This window comes from Primulina tabacum, chromosome 4 (genome assembly GCF_025594145.1).
Source record: "Primulina tabacum isolate GXHZ01 chromosome 4, ASM2559414v2, whole genome shotgun sequence".
NCBI lineage: Eukaryota > Viridiplantae > Streptophyta > Magnoliopsida > Lamiales > Gesneriaceae > Primulina > Primulina tabacum.
The window spans coordinates 9,493,397-9,509,991 of NC_134553.1; the positions used below are offsets into that span (position 1 = coordinate 9,493,397).

General features: G+C 35.4%; 2 protein-coding genes across 2 annotated transcripts; one reads left to right on the forward strand and one right to left on the reverse strand.

The window, feature by feature from the left end:
* LOC142543048 (NDR1/HIN1-like protein 10) lies at positions 1-2,575 on the reverse strand. The gene is made up of 2 exons (XM_075650032.1): positions 1,656-2,575; positions 1-467 (listed from the first exon to the last, which is right to left on the reverse strand). Exon 1 carries the CDS (start codon positions 2,422-2,424, stop codon positions 1,657-1,659), a length of 768 nt encoding a protein of 255 aa, XP_075506147.1. The 5' UTR covers positions 2,425-2,575; the 3' UTR covers positions 1-467; position 1,656.
* A 6,104-nt stretch (positions 2,576-8,679) lies between these two features.
* On the forward strand, positions 8,680-14,360 carry LOC142543049 (protein IQ-DOMAIN 5). Its single transcript, XM_075650033.1, has 7 exons — positions 8,680-8,719; positions 9,418-9,512; positions 10,058-10,291; positions 12,046-12,273; positions 12,826-12,939; positions 13,093-13,600; positions 13,910-14,360. Exons 2-7 carry the CDS (start codon positions 9,429-9,431, stop codon positions 14,059-14,061), a joined length of 1,320 nt encoding a protein of 439 aa, XP_075506148.1. The 5' UTR covers positions 8,680-8,719; positions 9,418-9,428; the 3' UTR covers positions 14,062-14,360.
* The last annotated feature ends 2,235 nt before the right edge of the window (positions 14,361-16,595 follow it).

Below are 16,595 nucleotides of genomic sequence, written 5' to 3' on the forward strand. Positions count from 1 at the left end.
AACTTGGGAGGGACCAACGGGGGCTGAAACCGTGTATATACTATTGAGTCCTGTGACCTCATCTATATTTATCTTAAGCGCGAACCAAAGAAAACCAAAGAGGAAGGTAGTTCTTCTCTCTCAGGATTACTCGCTTGATTAATCGGGCGAAGCCCGGATGCCTAGGTTACCGGGGGATAAGATAGCTCTCAGCATCAAGAAAGTAGAACATTTAATCCGAACGACTTCAGAAAACAAAGGTAAAACATCATAATTTTGCACCAAACATGGCTGCCACCACCGGCATGGCAGTAAACTTGGAGGAAAGAGTAACTGGTGGAACGAACTGGGGGCATGGTCAGGGCTTGGAGGAAACAGTAGTGGCGGAACGACCTGGGGGAACTGGCACTCGCCCCCACAAACCGAAAAATTCAACTCCCCTAAATATACCCAAGCACCTCACACCTAGGTTCAATCTCACCCCGCTTCTGCAATTTCGGATACACCCGTGAAAAACAGAGAGTAAATATGGACGACCAAGCATATATTGTACAAGTAGCTAACTAGACGATAAAATCATAACTCCATATTTCAAATTGCATGCTGATATAAGCACCACATTTTGATAGTTATATTAGTGGTAAATAGTTTTAAAGCCTAACATGATCTAAGGTCCAGGGCAAATTAAGAAGACTCTATCTGAAATCAAGAAATGAATCTTTGATGAAATTGTAACCCACGCATCCATTACCTCTAAAAAAAATGCGTGGTAAGTTACTGCAGTAAAAAAAAACAACCCGAAGAAAACAAATGCGTGATACACCAATTAACAAAATCACTAAAACAACTGTTAACTGCATACCATAATGCTGAAGGAAAATTCTCTGTTTACATACTCTATTCTATACTCTCTCGAGTTCCCTCACCACACAACCTACCTTCCTTTAAACTTATGGAGTTGTGGTTCCACCTAATCCCCAATTGCCCCAACAAACAATTATTCGTGAACAAGAGAATGATAAAAAAATCCGTTGCACCTATTCAATATACATTTCAAACATATTCTTCTCTATAAAACCACAATGCATCGGTTTTGTGGACATATTGGTGATGCGCAAACAATCCTGTAAACAAAAATTCTCAATATGCAGACTTGCTAATATCAGCAACATATTTACTAATTCACCACTGTTATAGCATTCGAAATTCAAATAAGTTTCATATGCAACAAAAATAAAGTAAATGCAAATCCTCAAGATACACACGGTAACGTCAACAACAGATTGTATATGCATCCAATATGATGTGACATACCTTCTTACAGCAAATACAAGAATCCATTACCATATAATCTGATACACTTCCGCAGCAAGAAATAAAGATGACCCAAAAAAAATTCATATGATCTCACACAGAGGCAATCCTATACTTTCATTAGCAAAAATAAAAACATTTCCCCCATGGCTCAATCCCAAAAATAGATACCATATAGAGCAGATCTTGAATTTTTAAACACCAAATTCCAATCAGTAATCCATTAAAAGCAAAAAACATATGTTATAACTGTACATTAACAAATATAATTCCAAGAATCCAAATCAAATTCATACATTCAAAAACAAAGAATAACATACAACAGAAACACCCCTTTAAGGATTCATAGAATTCAAATTCACCTCAAATCCCTACGCGACACTTTTTCGGTCCACCAGTTAACGTTCCAGAGCTTCCATTGCTCGGAAACCCGACAGACAAATCCCCGCAAAACACCTTCAAGAACCTTCTCCTAGTCCTCCATGCCTTTGCCTCGAACTCAACTCTGGACACCAATCTGAAGTTGAACTCTATATTGCCCTTATTCCTCTCCGAATTGATCCCATTCACCGCAGAACTACCCAAAAAACTACTGGCAGCAGCGAAATTTGCGGTCAGAGGAGTGTCAGTTTTGGTGCCCTGCGAAAACGGAGAGATATTGGTCTCTGCAAGCAAATTGGATTGGTAGTAGAAGCCTGCGTCGATTTGATTATACGAGAGGGTCATCTTTTTGTTAGGGTTTCTGGCGGTCAGGCGAAACTCGGAGGTGAATGAAACGAGCGAGTTGTTGGAGAAAGTGAGATTGGAGACGGAGGAGGACTCAACCCGGAACTCGGGGAGCTCGGGGCGGAGGACGAGCCAGACGATGAAGGTGATGACGCCGAAAATGACGACGAGAGCGATGAGGAAGGCGAAGACGCGGCGGAGAAAAGTGGCGCGGCGGGCGGAGTAATTGTCAGTCTGGTAACTCTGAGGGTATTGGGGGTTGTTAGAGTAATAATAAGGGTCGGAAGGCGGAGCTGGGGCGGCGTAAGGGTAGGCGGTGCCGGAGGGGGGTGGATTGGCGGCATAACCGTTGGAGTTAGGGTTTGGGGCCGGATATCCTGTGACGGGTCTACTGGGGTCAGCCATATGAAATCTACAGAAGAATCTGCCGCCGGCCCGGCGGAGGATCCAAACCGGAACACGCTCAGTGTGTGCGTGTGTGAGCGCGCGCGGCAGAGAGCTGACGGGATAAAAGGAGTTTCGAGAGGAGTGGGCGAGTTTTTCTTAATAGAATATATTTAGACAATATATATATTGCACAAATCCAGGGAGCATATTCCACGTTATACGTATACGTGATACTAAATATGAATGTGTAGACCTGGTCAAGAGGGGGTCAAATCCGTTGAGTCGGTTGATCGAAAACATCTTCAGATAGTTTGGTTACGGTTCATATGTATAAAACTCGTCGATCCATTAGGTTAGACAAGATTGATTTGGCGAATCGGTCAATTTTTTTATATTTCAAGTGAACTTTCACGATCGGTAAATCAAGTGATCGTTAAAGATCTATGCTACAATTATGTGACCGTTGCCGACCCGGCGGGTTGATAGTTTTTTTTTTTTAAAAAAATCATTTGTCAGGTCGACCGTTCTTTTTAAAAAAAAACATTTGAAATTAACGAACGCGATGAAATGACCGTTGTGCAACGGTCAACCCATCGGATCAGCCCGACCCGGATTGATGTGTCGACCGTTGCCAATTTTTATTTATTTTTTATCTTAGTTTTTTTCTATAAAAAAACCTCATCACCCCTTCATTTTTTCCACACAATTTTTTCTAATTCTCAATTGTTTCTTGATTACCAAAATACCAAGCCTCGATTATTGGTTTTATGGTCAATTGTTGATTTATTTTCCATATTACTTCAATTTCATATTTATACAAATGGCCGAAGTCGGATCAAGTCGTAGAGGTGGCGAAGTGAAGGGAAAAAGCATTATGCGACCTGAGTTTGAGCATCACGATTTTCTTTCATTGAATGTCGATGACTGTGATCTTGATTTTTCCAATGATAAATATCAAGAACGCGAACAAGATGCTCAACAAACACATCATCATCAAAGTCAAGAAAATATGATCAATATGATAGCGAATAAAAGTAAAACTCGAGCGGTGCGTTGACCAATATCCGATATCTTCACCAAACATTATGAAAATATGACGCTTCCCTTCGGTGATATGTAAGACAAATGCAAATATTGTTAGAAAAAATAGAAATTTCAACAAGGAGGTGGTTATGGAACTTTGATGGGGCACGTGAAGAAAAATCATCCCGTGAAAACTGCTATTGATCGTTCTCAAACTCAAATTCTAACATTCTCTTCTCAATCGGGTAATGATTATTAACTTTTTAAATTTGACGAAGCTAAATTTAGAGAAAAACGACTGTGTGGTCGAACAAATATTTTAGTGATAAACTCTATTTTGAAAATTGGCTTCTACAAATGCAAATTCTTCTATTAGACGTAGCAACGAAATAATCTCAAACACACGCTTAAAATATTGGCTGTTTATAAAAAAAATTAATTAAAAATTTTGTTAGTTTATATAATAAAGCTTCTTTTGTATTCTGATATTTGAAGTGATCATTAGAAAAGTTGTTCATATATAGGTGTAATGTCCGGTTACTCGTACAAATGATAATAATGCGTTTATGTCATTTATTATGTAGTTATTTAATTCATTAGATTTCACGTGATGATTGAGGCATCAATATTGAGATTGAACATGTTTTTTATATTGTTCATGGTGTATTGAGAATGAATATATGTTTAAATAGTGATAGTAAGATGTGTAAGTAGAAATAGTGTAATGAAGTTGGTAGGAAATGAGATGAAAATATGGCAGGTTTTACGGGTTTTAGCATAATAATTTGAATATTGATCCAAATTGTATGAGGCCATAACCATTAGAAAGTTAAGATATAATGCTACAAATGAGGCCATAACCATTAGAAAGTTAAGATATAATGCTACAACTTTCATGTTTTGGGTTTTGTCCAAATCATTGTTGAAGACAAGCCAAAAGCGCCCCGAAGTGTGTAATGTGTATCGTTACTCCTACAATGACACATCTTAGAAGATTGCGCATAACTTTTTCCTCAAACTTCCAAATGACATGAAACTAATTGGAGATTCAAGCCAACACATAGGGCTACAACTTTCATGTTTACCACGTTTTCAAATTATGAAAGGAAGAGCTGTGTCTGGAGCGATCTTTGATGAAGTAGTGCGCAGAGGCAGAACAGGTGGTGCCCGAGCGATAGAAAATGACCGCCCGAGCGCCCCTGCACGAAAATTTTAGGATTTGGACAGAATGTTCCGCGCTCGAGCGGTAGAAAATGACCACCCGAGCGCCGCCTTGCATATGAAAAGATAAGTTTCGACTTCTTAAAGCATCTTTACCATTCCTCAACCTCACTTCACAGCAAAAACTCGAAAGACACCAAGAATTCTTCCTCCAAGTGACCTTGTTCTTCCTTTCCTTCATCATTTTGAAGTAAAAACTTAGTTCTCCATCACAAGAACTTCATAAGGGTGTAAGTTTTTATCTCTTTTCGTTATTATAAATGTAGAGGAGCAAACTTCACTTAGAATAGACATAGTAATTAATTATTGATATGTTTGACAGCATAGGAACACGAAACATCGTCTCAAACCAGTGTTCTTACGCTTGAACTGTAAGTTGGCATATTCTTGAAGTAATACATGAGTAATATTATGATTTCAAATACTTCCCATTGATTATTGCTATTTGTACATTGTTACTATCTTATTGATGAAAATATAGTATCATATTCCATTGTTATGTATTAAATATGTAAGAAATTCATGAATATTGATGATGGGTGCTATGTTATGAACATGAACATGAACATGAAAGGAAAAGGACTGATTTTTCATGATATAGAGCTTGCTGACATTATGGGTGGTTTTAAGTCCACCAAACCTATTGGCCAATATATGTTCATGGGGCGTGGGGTTGCCAAAGGTTGCTCCCTGACGTCCAACACAGTAGTAGCTATATAATAAAGCAAGCACGGTAGTACAGGTCAACTAATGAGGCTCAAGTAAAAAAATGAACATCGATATATGCTATGATATGACATGGTTTAAAGATTCATTGTTGTCACAACTTGATATGTATGTTCCTTCGACGCATATTGATACGTACAAGTTCCAACTTATTGAGTTTTATAAACTCACGTAGCTCATGTATTACAGGATCAGGTAGTGAAGATGCATAGGATGCCGGTTCGTCAATGGATGCTTGTGACGTGCCTCACCTCGACAAGAACCGGGACTTCTTATTGTACAACTTTCGCATATGTATTATAATGAATTTGATGTCAGGGTTTGAAACAAGTTTTACGATGTTTATGTCCATGTATATAATGATACAGAATATATTTTGTATGTCAAAATACGATTATATGTACGCGTTATTGTTGTTGATTGAGTTGTTGGTATAGACAAAATATATGGACATCATGCCAAAATTTTTATAAACCGTCAAATTGATGCCCCTTATTTGAATTGCTTCATAATATAGGTATATCATACAAACCCTATTTTGATTATGATAATTATGTCAAGTATATAGTAAGGGTGTGACAATAGGTATTACAACACATTGATTTATAATTCTTTGAACATTAAAAAAAGATTGTTTGCATATAGATGTTTAATGAAATGCACACGACACAAAAAAAATTTCAACTTTTCGTTATTTTTGAATAATATTGTCTAGCATATCAAGTTTTTTCAATTTCTTTTGATAATGCTAATGCAAATATTTCTAGTATTACCGAACTTGTTGAAGTATGTAAATCATCACTATGCCATAAATTTTTTCATGTTAAGTGCAAATTTCATATTTAAAATTTGTGTAACAATTGTGTGTTTAAGATTAACTAAAAAATTTAACATCAAGTATTTAACGAATTAGGAACACAATTTATTATTTATGGACACATAATCAAATTATGAAACAATGAGGCAAATTTTGCAAAATAAATGGTTTGGAGTTTATATGGTTTGCACGAGACATTTCAACTTTTTAGAATTCAACATGTCAATTGTTATTATCGTCTTTTGAATATAAAGATTTATTATGCATATTTTTCATCAACATGTTCAAGCTCGTGATATTTATTTGTTTTCAAATCAATGGAACATATGCATTGGTATTTGTTAAATTTTAAAAGTTTTAATGATGCTAGTTACCAATTATCTGATGTTTATTATCCAACTCTTCATTTAGTTTTAACTCATTGGTGGAATATTGCATGTATTTTTATTGAACATATTAAATCTAATGATGATGTTTTAATTCAATGTATTTATTTAATGAAAGAAAAAAGGGAAAAATATTTTTTAAAAATTTCTTGAAATATTTTTATGTGCTTTTGTTTTAGATTCTATATTTAAATTAGACGATTCACATGAAATTTTAACATTATATTATGATTCTTTTAGACCCTGCTACAGAAACGATCCTAATTTCTCATTGATTTTGTTTAATATTAAAACTCATTTATATGATATTTATAATTAATATAATACCAAATACGATGGACAAATTGTCCCATATGAAACACAATCCACTACTATTAATAATATTACTTCTAAACTCACTAAAACACAACTTTATTAAGGGTACAGAAAAATGTCCACGAGAACTCTCAAGTTCCAGTAAGTTAATTTACCACTACTTTTCATTTTAGTGATGCAGAGTTATTATCTCCTAACATCCATAAAATCTTGTCCCCTTTTATTTACATATTTATTTCAGTCTCTCTGTTTATTTTATCTAGCCGTCGTGTTAATTGATTGCTTTAATTGAATATAGATTATATCACTAGTTCAATACCGTTTTCGAATTTAAAATTTTTTGAGTATGTTTCTTGTGAGACGGTCTTACGAATCTTTATCTGTGAGACGGATCAACTTTACCGATATTTACAATAAAAAATAATACTCTTAGCATAAAAAGTGATACTATTTCATGGATGACCTAAATAAGAGATATGTATCACAAAATACGACCGTGAAACAGTTTCACACAAATTTTTACCAAATTCTTTAGTGGTCCAGTTAAATATAGCAATTCAAGAAAGAATTTTAATAGCTAAAATTGTTAAAATCAACTAAAGTTTTTCAAAATATTTAAAAGAATTTATTCACACCCTTTAAACTCTTTTCCGATCTCTCCACAATATTTAAATTTTTGTCATCCAGGTTTTAAATTATTTTCAATATCACACTTCACCTATTATTGAGATCAATCTTATGGAAAAATATTATTTATTAGTGTACGTTGAACATAATCTAAAATAATTAAATTTTATAAATAAATTATGATTATATATATATTATTACTCTAATTTTTATATTACTAATAGAATTATAATCTTAAAATACTGTTTTTTTCTCATATTTTCGCAAAATTGATTACTGTAAAACATGTTCGGGGTAGAAATATTCAAAATTTTGATATTTAATCTTCTTGATCTTTTTATATACTTTATCTTAAAATCATAGTTTTTATTTTTTCTCTATTAATTTTTTTTATGATCACATTTTTTTACAATATATTAATGTTCATATCATAGTGATTATTTTTTTAAGCTTACATGCCAGTTATTTTATATATATATATATTTTCGATAACTACTTTATTAGAATATTTAATTTTTGCCTCCACTAATGATTTTCTTACTGCGTTTTGTATGTTATTCTTTGCGTTCATTGTTTTATTAAATAAGTTAATGACAAAAATAAAATATTTTTAAGTTCTAATTTATCTTTATTAAGTTATTAAATTTAATTTATTTAAATTAATTTAATTATGATAAATTATTTTTATAAAAATTTAATTATTTATCCAATTATGTTAAGAATATTTATTAATATATATATAATGGTGGTATGGTTGTGATCACAATACAATCTGTACAATTAATCCATTATTTTTAAAAAGACAAAAACTTATGTGAGACAGTTTCACCGGTAATATTTTGTGAGATGAATCTCTTATTTGGGTCATCCATGAAAAAATATTATTTTTTATGCTAAGAGTATTACTTTTTATTGTGAATATCGGTAAGATTGACTCATCTCACAGATAAAGATTTGTGAGACCATCTCACAAGAGACCTACTCTTTTTAAAATTATATAAAATTTGTCACTTTCATCTTTTTATTCTCCTCGAACAAACCAGGATAAATTGGGAAGTAAAGCTGTGGGCCGAATAGTTAGACCCGAACCCGGTGCCGACTAACCGAACAAAATCGAAAGTATCCCACATCGCTCGCTGTCTCATCTCGGCCATCAGCGCTACCCGAAGCATAATTTCAAATTCTTTGACGGCCACAGGTGATCTGCGAAAGATCCGACCCTTATTTTGATCCTTGAATTAGATCTAGTGTGTTTAAAATTGCTGCATTTTAGTATGTTAGCTGAAATCAAGTTTCAATTTTCTGTTTTGCGAATCTCAAGCTGATTCTGGGTAAGGATTGTGGTTAGAAAATCAGTCGATAGCGGTGTTTACATCTGTCAGTCTTGATGGATTAGATGTTTGGCTCCTGATTTTTGTAATGGTTTCATAATTCAGAGTTTACGTTGCTGTATCATGTTTTTCTATGTTCCTCCAGTTTGCAAAGATAGAAATTTATCTTTTATTTGGTATCCCATTTCTGGATTTATGGGCTGATTCTGATGAACTGATCTTATCAGATATTAGAGACGAGTTTGCTTTCTTTTTTTTTTTTTAATCATCGCCAGTAGTTTGAAGCTTATTAGTTATTCTTCCACTGGTTGATGAGTTTGTTATGGTAATCTTGGGGGCGATTATCAGTAGTGAAATTATGATTTTTTAATGTTCAATGGATAGAGGTTTTTACCTTTTCCCCTTTGAGTTTGTGATCTACATTCCACATTTACATAAGTTAGGTTCTTGTTTATGATTGAGCAAGAATTTATCGAGATACTCGGTGTGTTACTTCTAATTGACATTTCATTGTGAAGAAACAACTATACTTTTGCCTTCATAATCTTAATTTAACTTGTGGCAGGTTTGAGAAGAATGGGTGTCTCAAAGAAGTGGATCAAAGCATTGCTAAGTTTGAAAAAATCTGATAAATCACATTCTTTAGTAGGGCAAGAAAATGTAGGTGGCATTTTTGTTATTTTTTAAATTCTGACACCCCCGAATCTCTCTGTTATACCTTCACTCTATATTTTTTTTTAAAAAATTTATTCATTATTTAATTTATATTTTATTGAATCTTAAAGGGGCGTGAGAGAGGACAGAGATGGAGATGCTTTTGTCTGAAATTATTTTTAAAAAATATACCTCCCTTTCTATCATTATAGACCTGAATGTCCCGGTCTTTGGGCTTCTACATCCAACAACCCCATAATTAGAGTCTTGTTCAATCTTTCTGTATATAAGTGATATCATATTGAGGATAATTGAATACAGCATTATCTGTTGAATCCCACGAGATATTTGATTTTAAATACATAGCAGTTTAAATGACTTGCATTATCTGTAGCCATAGCAGTTTAAATACAGCATTGTCTGTAGGAAAATACTACACGACCTCTATTTAAGACTTTTCAGACTTTTAAATAATAGTTAAATATTTACAATATTTTAAGTAGTTAATTGTATAGATATTACTATAATCTCGCTCTGGGCTATAAAAACAGAAATCAGGAAGCAGGCACCAAGGGAAGCACAGTGTGGAGATAGAAAGCAGCATACTTGGAGATGAAGCAAGTCAAAATGTGGCTATGGAGAATGAATATGCTAGGGGCATTAATATCCAATCAGTTTCAACCATCTCCCCTTCTGTTCAGGTGCAAAATACAGGGCAATATCAGCATAACATGAGAGAAGAATGGGCAGCCATATGGATTCAAACAGCCTTCAGAGGATTTCTGGTATCGAATCGATTTATTGTCTGGATTTTGCATTCCTTACTGGAGTTATACAAGTACTCAATTATTTTTACCTTTAACATGGGGATTGGATGGTCAGTAAATCCTTACATCAGTAACCATTGCCTGCTTGTTTTTTGTGTTTTCCCCCTTCCATTGTTTTGACCTGAATAGTCATATAACATGTAAAAGGAAGTAGTCAAACAGCATAGGAGCATGACATCTTTTAACAAGTAAAATCAGATCTGGTAAAGACCAGAATGCGATGGATTTAAATTGGTTCGACAGCTTTGAAATTGATTTTTAATTATCAAGCTTTATTTACTACGGCAAAATATATGCCGAGGAAAAAAACGACCGAAGGAATATGGCAACTAATTATCCTACAGAAAATATAACTGAAAAAATATTCCCGAATTTCAGCTAAAAGATTGGTTAAAGACAGAAACAAATGACAACAATAAACTAAACAAACAGACAGCAAAATTGAGTTATTCTGCCAAAACCAGTTCTAACTTTCCCGCAAACTAGGGATAAAATAAATTTTATCTTGAGCTTGGAGCTGATGGCATAGAAGCACTTCCGTGGCAAGGCTTTGGTTAGTAGTGTGCCACTTGATGACTAGTAGTTATGTAGACTAGCTTGATGACTTTTGTTTCAATTTTTCTTTGACGAAATGAAATAAATTTTACATATTTAGTTCAGCCATGATGCAAGTGATTATTTAAAATACTAATGGTAGATTAATTGTCAAAGAGGAGATATAGGCCTCAAATCTCGTATAAGGCCTCAAATCTCGATATTAAGTTATTCGAATAGTCTTAATATCCATATTCCTTTACAAGTACCATGTTCAAATGTAGACTTTGCTTGTGCGTTACTCCTAAAAGTAGACAAGTTTGTCCCACCGTATATCTATGATACAAACTTCTCTCCGCATTTCCATTTATCGTTGAACATGTGCAATTGTTGCCACCGTCAGTTGAGGATACTAAAGTCTTGTGTCGTCGTGAGATCTTGTTATTGATAATGGAGGTAACACACAATCTTGAACAATTTAGATGTATGCTCCATGTGCTAGTATGCTTCCTTCTCAGCTTCCTAAATTTATGCTGCAGTTCCATAAAGAAGGAAGTTTTCTCCAAGCTCGTTTGTCATGGTGTTGAGGAGCCGTGATTTTACTAGGTTATTCTCTGTTTTCCAAGAACAAAAGTTGGGATCTCGATTCTCGGGTTTTCAAGCATCACCAGTGAGAGACTCACCTTTCCTTTCCCGGATACCCTCGTAGACATCTCCTGTATGATTTTGGATGACATCTGATGATTAAGAACCCTTCTCAGCAGTCAGCGGCCATTTTTTACTTTATCTTTCCACAACCTGCTCTGGTGCCTGAAGATTTTAGGGAAAAAGGGATATTACCCTCATTCCATTGATAGAATAAATTCCAACAACAATATATGCAAAGAGGGGAAAGAAAACCTAACTAAGGAATGTGAACTAATTATGCTCAAAAATGGTAACTGAGAACACACCCTAATTACAACTAAAAGATTGGTCAAAGATTCAACAAATCGCAATATTATAAGGAGGGAAAAAACAGAAAAATTCAGTAGATTTAACCTAAAGAATTCTACGTTTTGAAATCAAAATCCATGTACCCTGCCTTGTAAATTTGAACTCTTAGTTTATCTAGTCCTATGAAGATTGACTATTTGTTGACATCGTCATTATTGTTTCTGTGCGGTATTATGTATCAGGCTAGACGCGCTTTACGTGCTTTAAAAGGATTGGTGAGACTTCAAGCTCTTGTCAGGGGTCATGCTGTGAGAAAACAAGCAGCTATCACCCTCCGTTGTATGCAAGCTTTAGTAAGAGTTCAGGCTCGTGTCCGAGCTAGACATGTTCGTATGGCATTAGAAAACCAAACATCACAACAGAAACTTCAACAACAACGTGAACATGAGGCGCATATTAAAGAAATTGAAGTATGTTGAAGTATGCAGTCTTTGATAAGTATTGATTTGTTGTGGTGTGCTTGAGTATATGAATTTAGACTAGTGAAGCTACTTAACATGCAAATAGCAAATAGAAGCTGGAAATAGATAAATCTTAAATGGATTTAGCATAAGATATCATGTAAGCTTCCTTCATTCCATCTTTGGGTTTACTTGGAATCTTGCTCATATGCGAAATTTCAAATTGTTTATACACTGTTTTTCCAAAATTTAAGGAACTGACTGCAGTGAAAAAATATCGAAATCTTGTTTGAAATTGTGAATAAAAACTATCATTCTGATTCGTTTAAAAGTATCTCTGTGTGAAACTCGATCCCGAATTGTTTTAAGAAGATTTTGAACTCACGAATTTGATGGGTGTGCCGCAAGGGCGCATTGGCGCGTTTGTTAGATGAATACTGGCAGAGGCAAAAATTGTTTTGTTGTTCATTCAATGATATGTTCTTTGAGTCCACTAGTTTGTGGCTTACAGGCTCTACCTTGGGCTTTATGTAGTGTCTGATCTGTTCACTGTTAACTCAGGAGGGATGGTGTGACAGTGTTGGATCTGTTGAAGAAATCCATGCCAAGTTTTTAAAGAGGAAGGAGGCAGCTGCCAAGCGTGAAAGAGCTATGGCATATGCTTTGGCTAACCAGGTGGTATTCTCTGTCAGTTGTGACTTATTTAACCTTTTCCAAGAAATACACAAACTGTTAAGTAATTTGTAAAATGCAGCAATCTTTGGAGAAAGTTGTTTGCATAATTTTTACAATTGCCTAAATTTCCTTGAGTGAAATTCCTATATGCAGTGGCAGGCAGGATCAAGACTGCAAGCTTTAACTTCAGATTTTGAGCCAGATAAAAGCAACTGGGGCTGGAATTGGTTGGAGAGATGGATGGCTGTTCGCCCATGGGAAAACCGCATTCTAGATGTTAACCTCAAAGATGGTGTTAAAATTCTTGAGAATGAACCAGATGAAGCAAATAACGTACCCACAAATCTGTCGAATTCCGCTGGGAGGATGTCGGGATTAAACATTGGAAATGGAAAAATAGGTCCCCGTTCAAGAAATAACTACATCGTAAATGAAAAAAGGCCATCACAGTCTGATGGCTGCAGTTCTTCACTCAACAGGTCAACTGACATGCATGAAATACCCGCCCTATTGGATACAGTGACTAAACCAGTTCCTGGAGACTTGGTGGAGGAAGCTACATCAAAACCCAAGAATGGTTCAAGATCTCTAAGTAATCCTAAAGAAAGATCCTCGCTTGCAGATAAACAAGCAAAGAAGAGACTGTCTCTTCCTGGCACTGGTCACTCTCTCTCTCTCTCTCTGTATGTATATATTACGTGCGTCTGCAATTGTCTCACAATTGTCTCAGTATCTGGAATCCTATCATTTTGTTCTTAATTCATCCACTTGGCGCACTTGACAAAGTACTTCTACCATCTAAATCCACAACTTTCTCTGATTTTAAAAAAAAATTCAAATATCTCTGATTTTTTTATGTCTTGAACTGTGCTTTATCAAAATGGTGTATCATGGACACAACACAATTAAGTTTCTGAAATCACTTGGATCGCTGTGAAACAGCTTACGTTTTTACTTCTGATTTGGATAGGACTTGACCATGGTATGCAACCAGCACGGCCACTCAATCGAACGACTGTTAAAAGGTCTCCTATTGCTCAGAAAACTCTAAAAGATAAGTCCAAATTGCATGGAAATTATTCCAAACCTTCACCGGTCAATAGCTTTTCACCATCGGCATAAGATCCTTGTCTCGCTTATCTGCCATCATTTTATCATTTTGCACATACAGAGCGTGCTCTCTGAGTAAAATGTGATGGCATTACATCACTTCTTGATAATGCAGAAATTTGAATTGTTTGTGCACAAACTGGATGATGTATTTATTTGTTCATCAACGTTATTTACTGCTCGTATTTGAGATACTGAGTCACCGGTTGTTGGACTGTGCCCTTTGTCCATTCTTGATTCTGAGATTGAAGAAATCTTTGAATTTACTCTCTTTGGGTTTCCATTTTATCTCAATATCGGATTCTAAACAATTTAGCTCTTCGAATTTCTATTCTAGTCGATTTTGCTAAGTATTGTTTGATTATTTTTAAGCAATTTTTTTATCTATGTTTTATTTGTTCCGAGATTAAACAATGATTAGACGCAAATGATTGATTGCTCAGATTATTTTTAAAACTGATAATACAATTCAAATAAAAAAGCAAGAAAAATTTAAGCATGAAATGATAATAAAAAGAAAAATGTCCTTCAGTTACTGCTGCATATCCATTTTTAATAGTTGAAATCCTAGCCGTCAATCTTCCTCCAATTAACAACTTGTATCCCTAAAATGTCCAGTTATTGTTCAAAATATATCTTGAAAAAAATAATGATATGATGGCAAGTTGTACTTAATAATAATAAAAGGAAATTAAAATATGTGCATGCAACTTCAAGTTGGAGTTGGGGATGGTGAACGGTGTTATCAACACATGTTCATTAATCTCATCACCGTCGATGAATAAGCTTCTTGCTCCGACGTAAGGTCGGCTGACAGCGGAGCCATCTTTGAGTTAGCGTGGACTCTAACTCCACCTATTTTTTTTTCGGTTTTAACTGAATTTATTACTGTGTAATACATGATAGTGACATTTGTGAATCCTGCGGATAACTATGGAAGAGCTTCTCAATGAATGGTCTTCTTTCAATCTCGAGGAAAACCCGGTTACAGCAAGCCTTGAGAAAGCTTTTAAGGACACTATCAACCTACTCTGGAGGATCGATGGCATGAAATTAAGGTGCTAGCCAACAATCACTTTATATTATTTACATTTCCAGCGGAAGGGGACATTGATCAGATTCTCTCTATGGAACCGCGGAATTTTTCTCGCTCGACTCCCGTTGTTACTCCTTAGGAGGTTCGAGGGATTCTATATGGGGGCTGTTGGATCGTTCCCCACTAAGGGAGAGAGCATAAAATATATCTCCTTCAAGGATGATCCCCGGAGCTTGGACTTCTCATTGGCAATACTATTGGTGAATGTATCTCAATGGACGAGGGAGAATATGGACGTTGTCTGGGAACTTTTATACGGATTTGAGTTAAATTTGATGTTGCTGAGCCTCTTCATTAGGTTGCTAAACTCACTTTGGATCCCCAATCCCCTACTGTGGGGTCCTAGTTGGCTATGAAAAACTACCCGAATATTGTTATGATTGTCGTCGGTTTGGACATCAACTCAAAGAGTTCCCACTTCCTGTCTGTGATCTGGAAATTAATGCGCTGAAATATGTATATGGCCCGTGGGTGAGAGCCAAGGATGATAAGGAGCAATTGCCTCGTGTAATTTTTTTTTTTTTTAAATTCATCTCCATTTCCGGCATATTAACGAGCAATATCCAAGGAGAAACAAATGAGCTCAAAAATGGAGTTGATAGGCCAAAAGAGGGAACTTTAGTCGGAGGACAAACTTGATGAGTTTCCCAACACGACAAGGTAATGGACGACAATGACTTAATTATGATTCCAATTTCTAAAAGACGATATGCAAAGAGTCAATTGATCATCTCAATATCAAATCGGTCGTGGTTGCACAGCGTCCTGCTATGAGTTTCTTATGTTGGAATACCCGTGGCTCTGGAGATCCCCGTGCTCTTAGAAGCTTCTGTTTTGCAACAGGAAGCTCTCACCATCTTATTTTTTGTCTCGGAACCTAAACTATCCCGTAATCGTATCTCTTCTATACGACATTCTTTGGGATTTTGAATGATTTTGGTGTAGTGGTATTGACAGTAAAGGAGGTTTAGCACTACTTTGGCAATCTGATTGGTAGGAGATATAAAAAGTTTTGGCCCCAGCCATATCGACACATCGGGTTTAGGGTCACCATGTTCGGCATCTCAGGCATCTTTCTTGGAAACTCCTTCCAAGACTCGGTGGATTGGCTCGATGCTCCTCCATGACAAAATTTGGCGAAGTCGTAAATCATTGTGGATTACTTGACCTCAGGTTTACTGGTCCACCTTGTTGGAATTATTTCGTGGGTTCACATAATTTAATTAATTGTACATGGACAAGCTATCTCCCATCAAAGGCAAGAATAAGGTGGTCGATTCTCTGTTGGCTTGGAAGATCCATAACTCTGACGTTATATCAATCAATGGATTCTGGTTCGTGTTTACTGTTATTCATATTTTTTGATAATTCGACATAAATTACTGGCGTGTTGTGATATATGAATTTAATCACATTATTTATAGATTTATTTTATTAAATCCCACACACC

Bases quoted from the DNA above. Each gene is read 5' to 3' on its own strand.
- LOC142543048 (XM_075650032.1), bottom strand. From the start codon at position 2,424: ATGGCTGACCCCAGTAGACCCGTCACAGGATATCCGGCCCCAAACCCT.
- LOC142543049 (XM_075650033.1), top strand. From the start codon at position 9,429: ATGGGTGTCTCAAAGAAGTGGATCAAAGCATTGCTAAGTTTGAAAAAA. The intron at 9,513-10,057 runs GTAGGTGGCATT...CTATAAAAACAG, and splicing joins CTTTAGTAGGGCAAGAAAAT to AAATCAGGAAGCAGGCACCA. The intron at 13,601-13,909 runs GTCACTCTCTCT...TGATTTGGATAG, and splicing joins ACTGTCTCTTCCTGGCACTG to GACTTGACCATGGTATGCAA.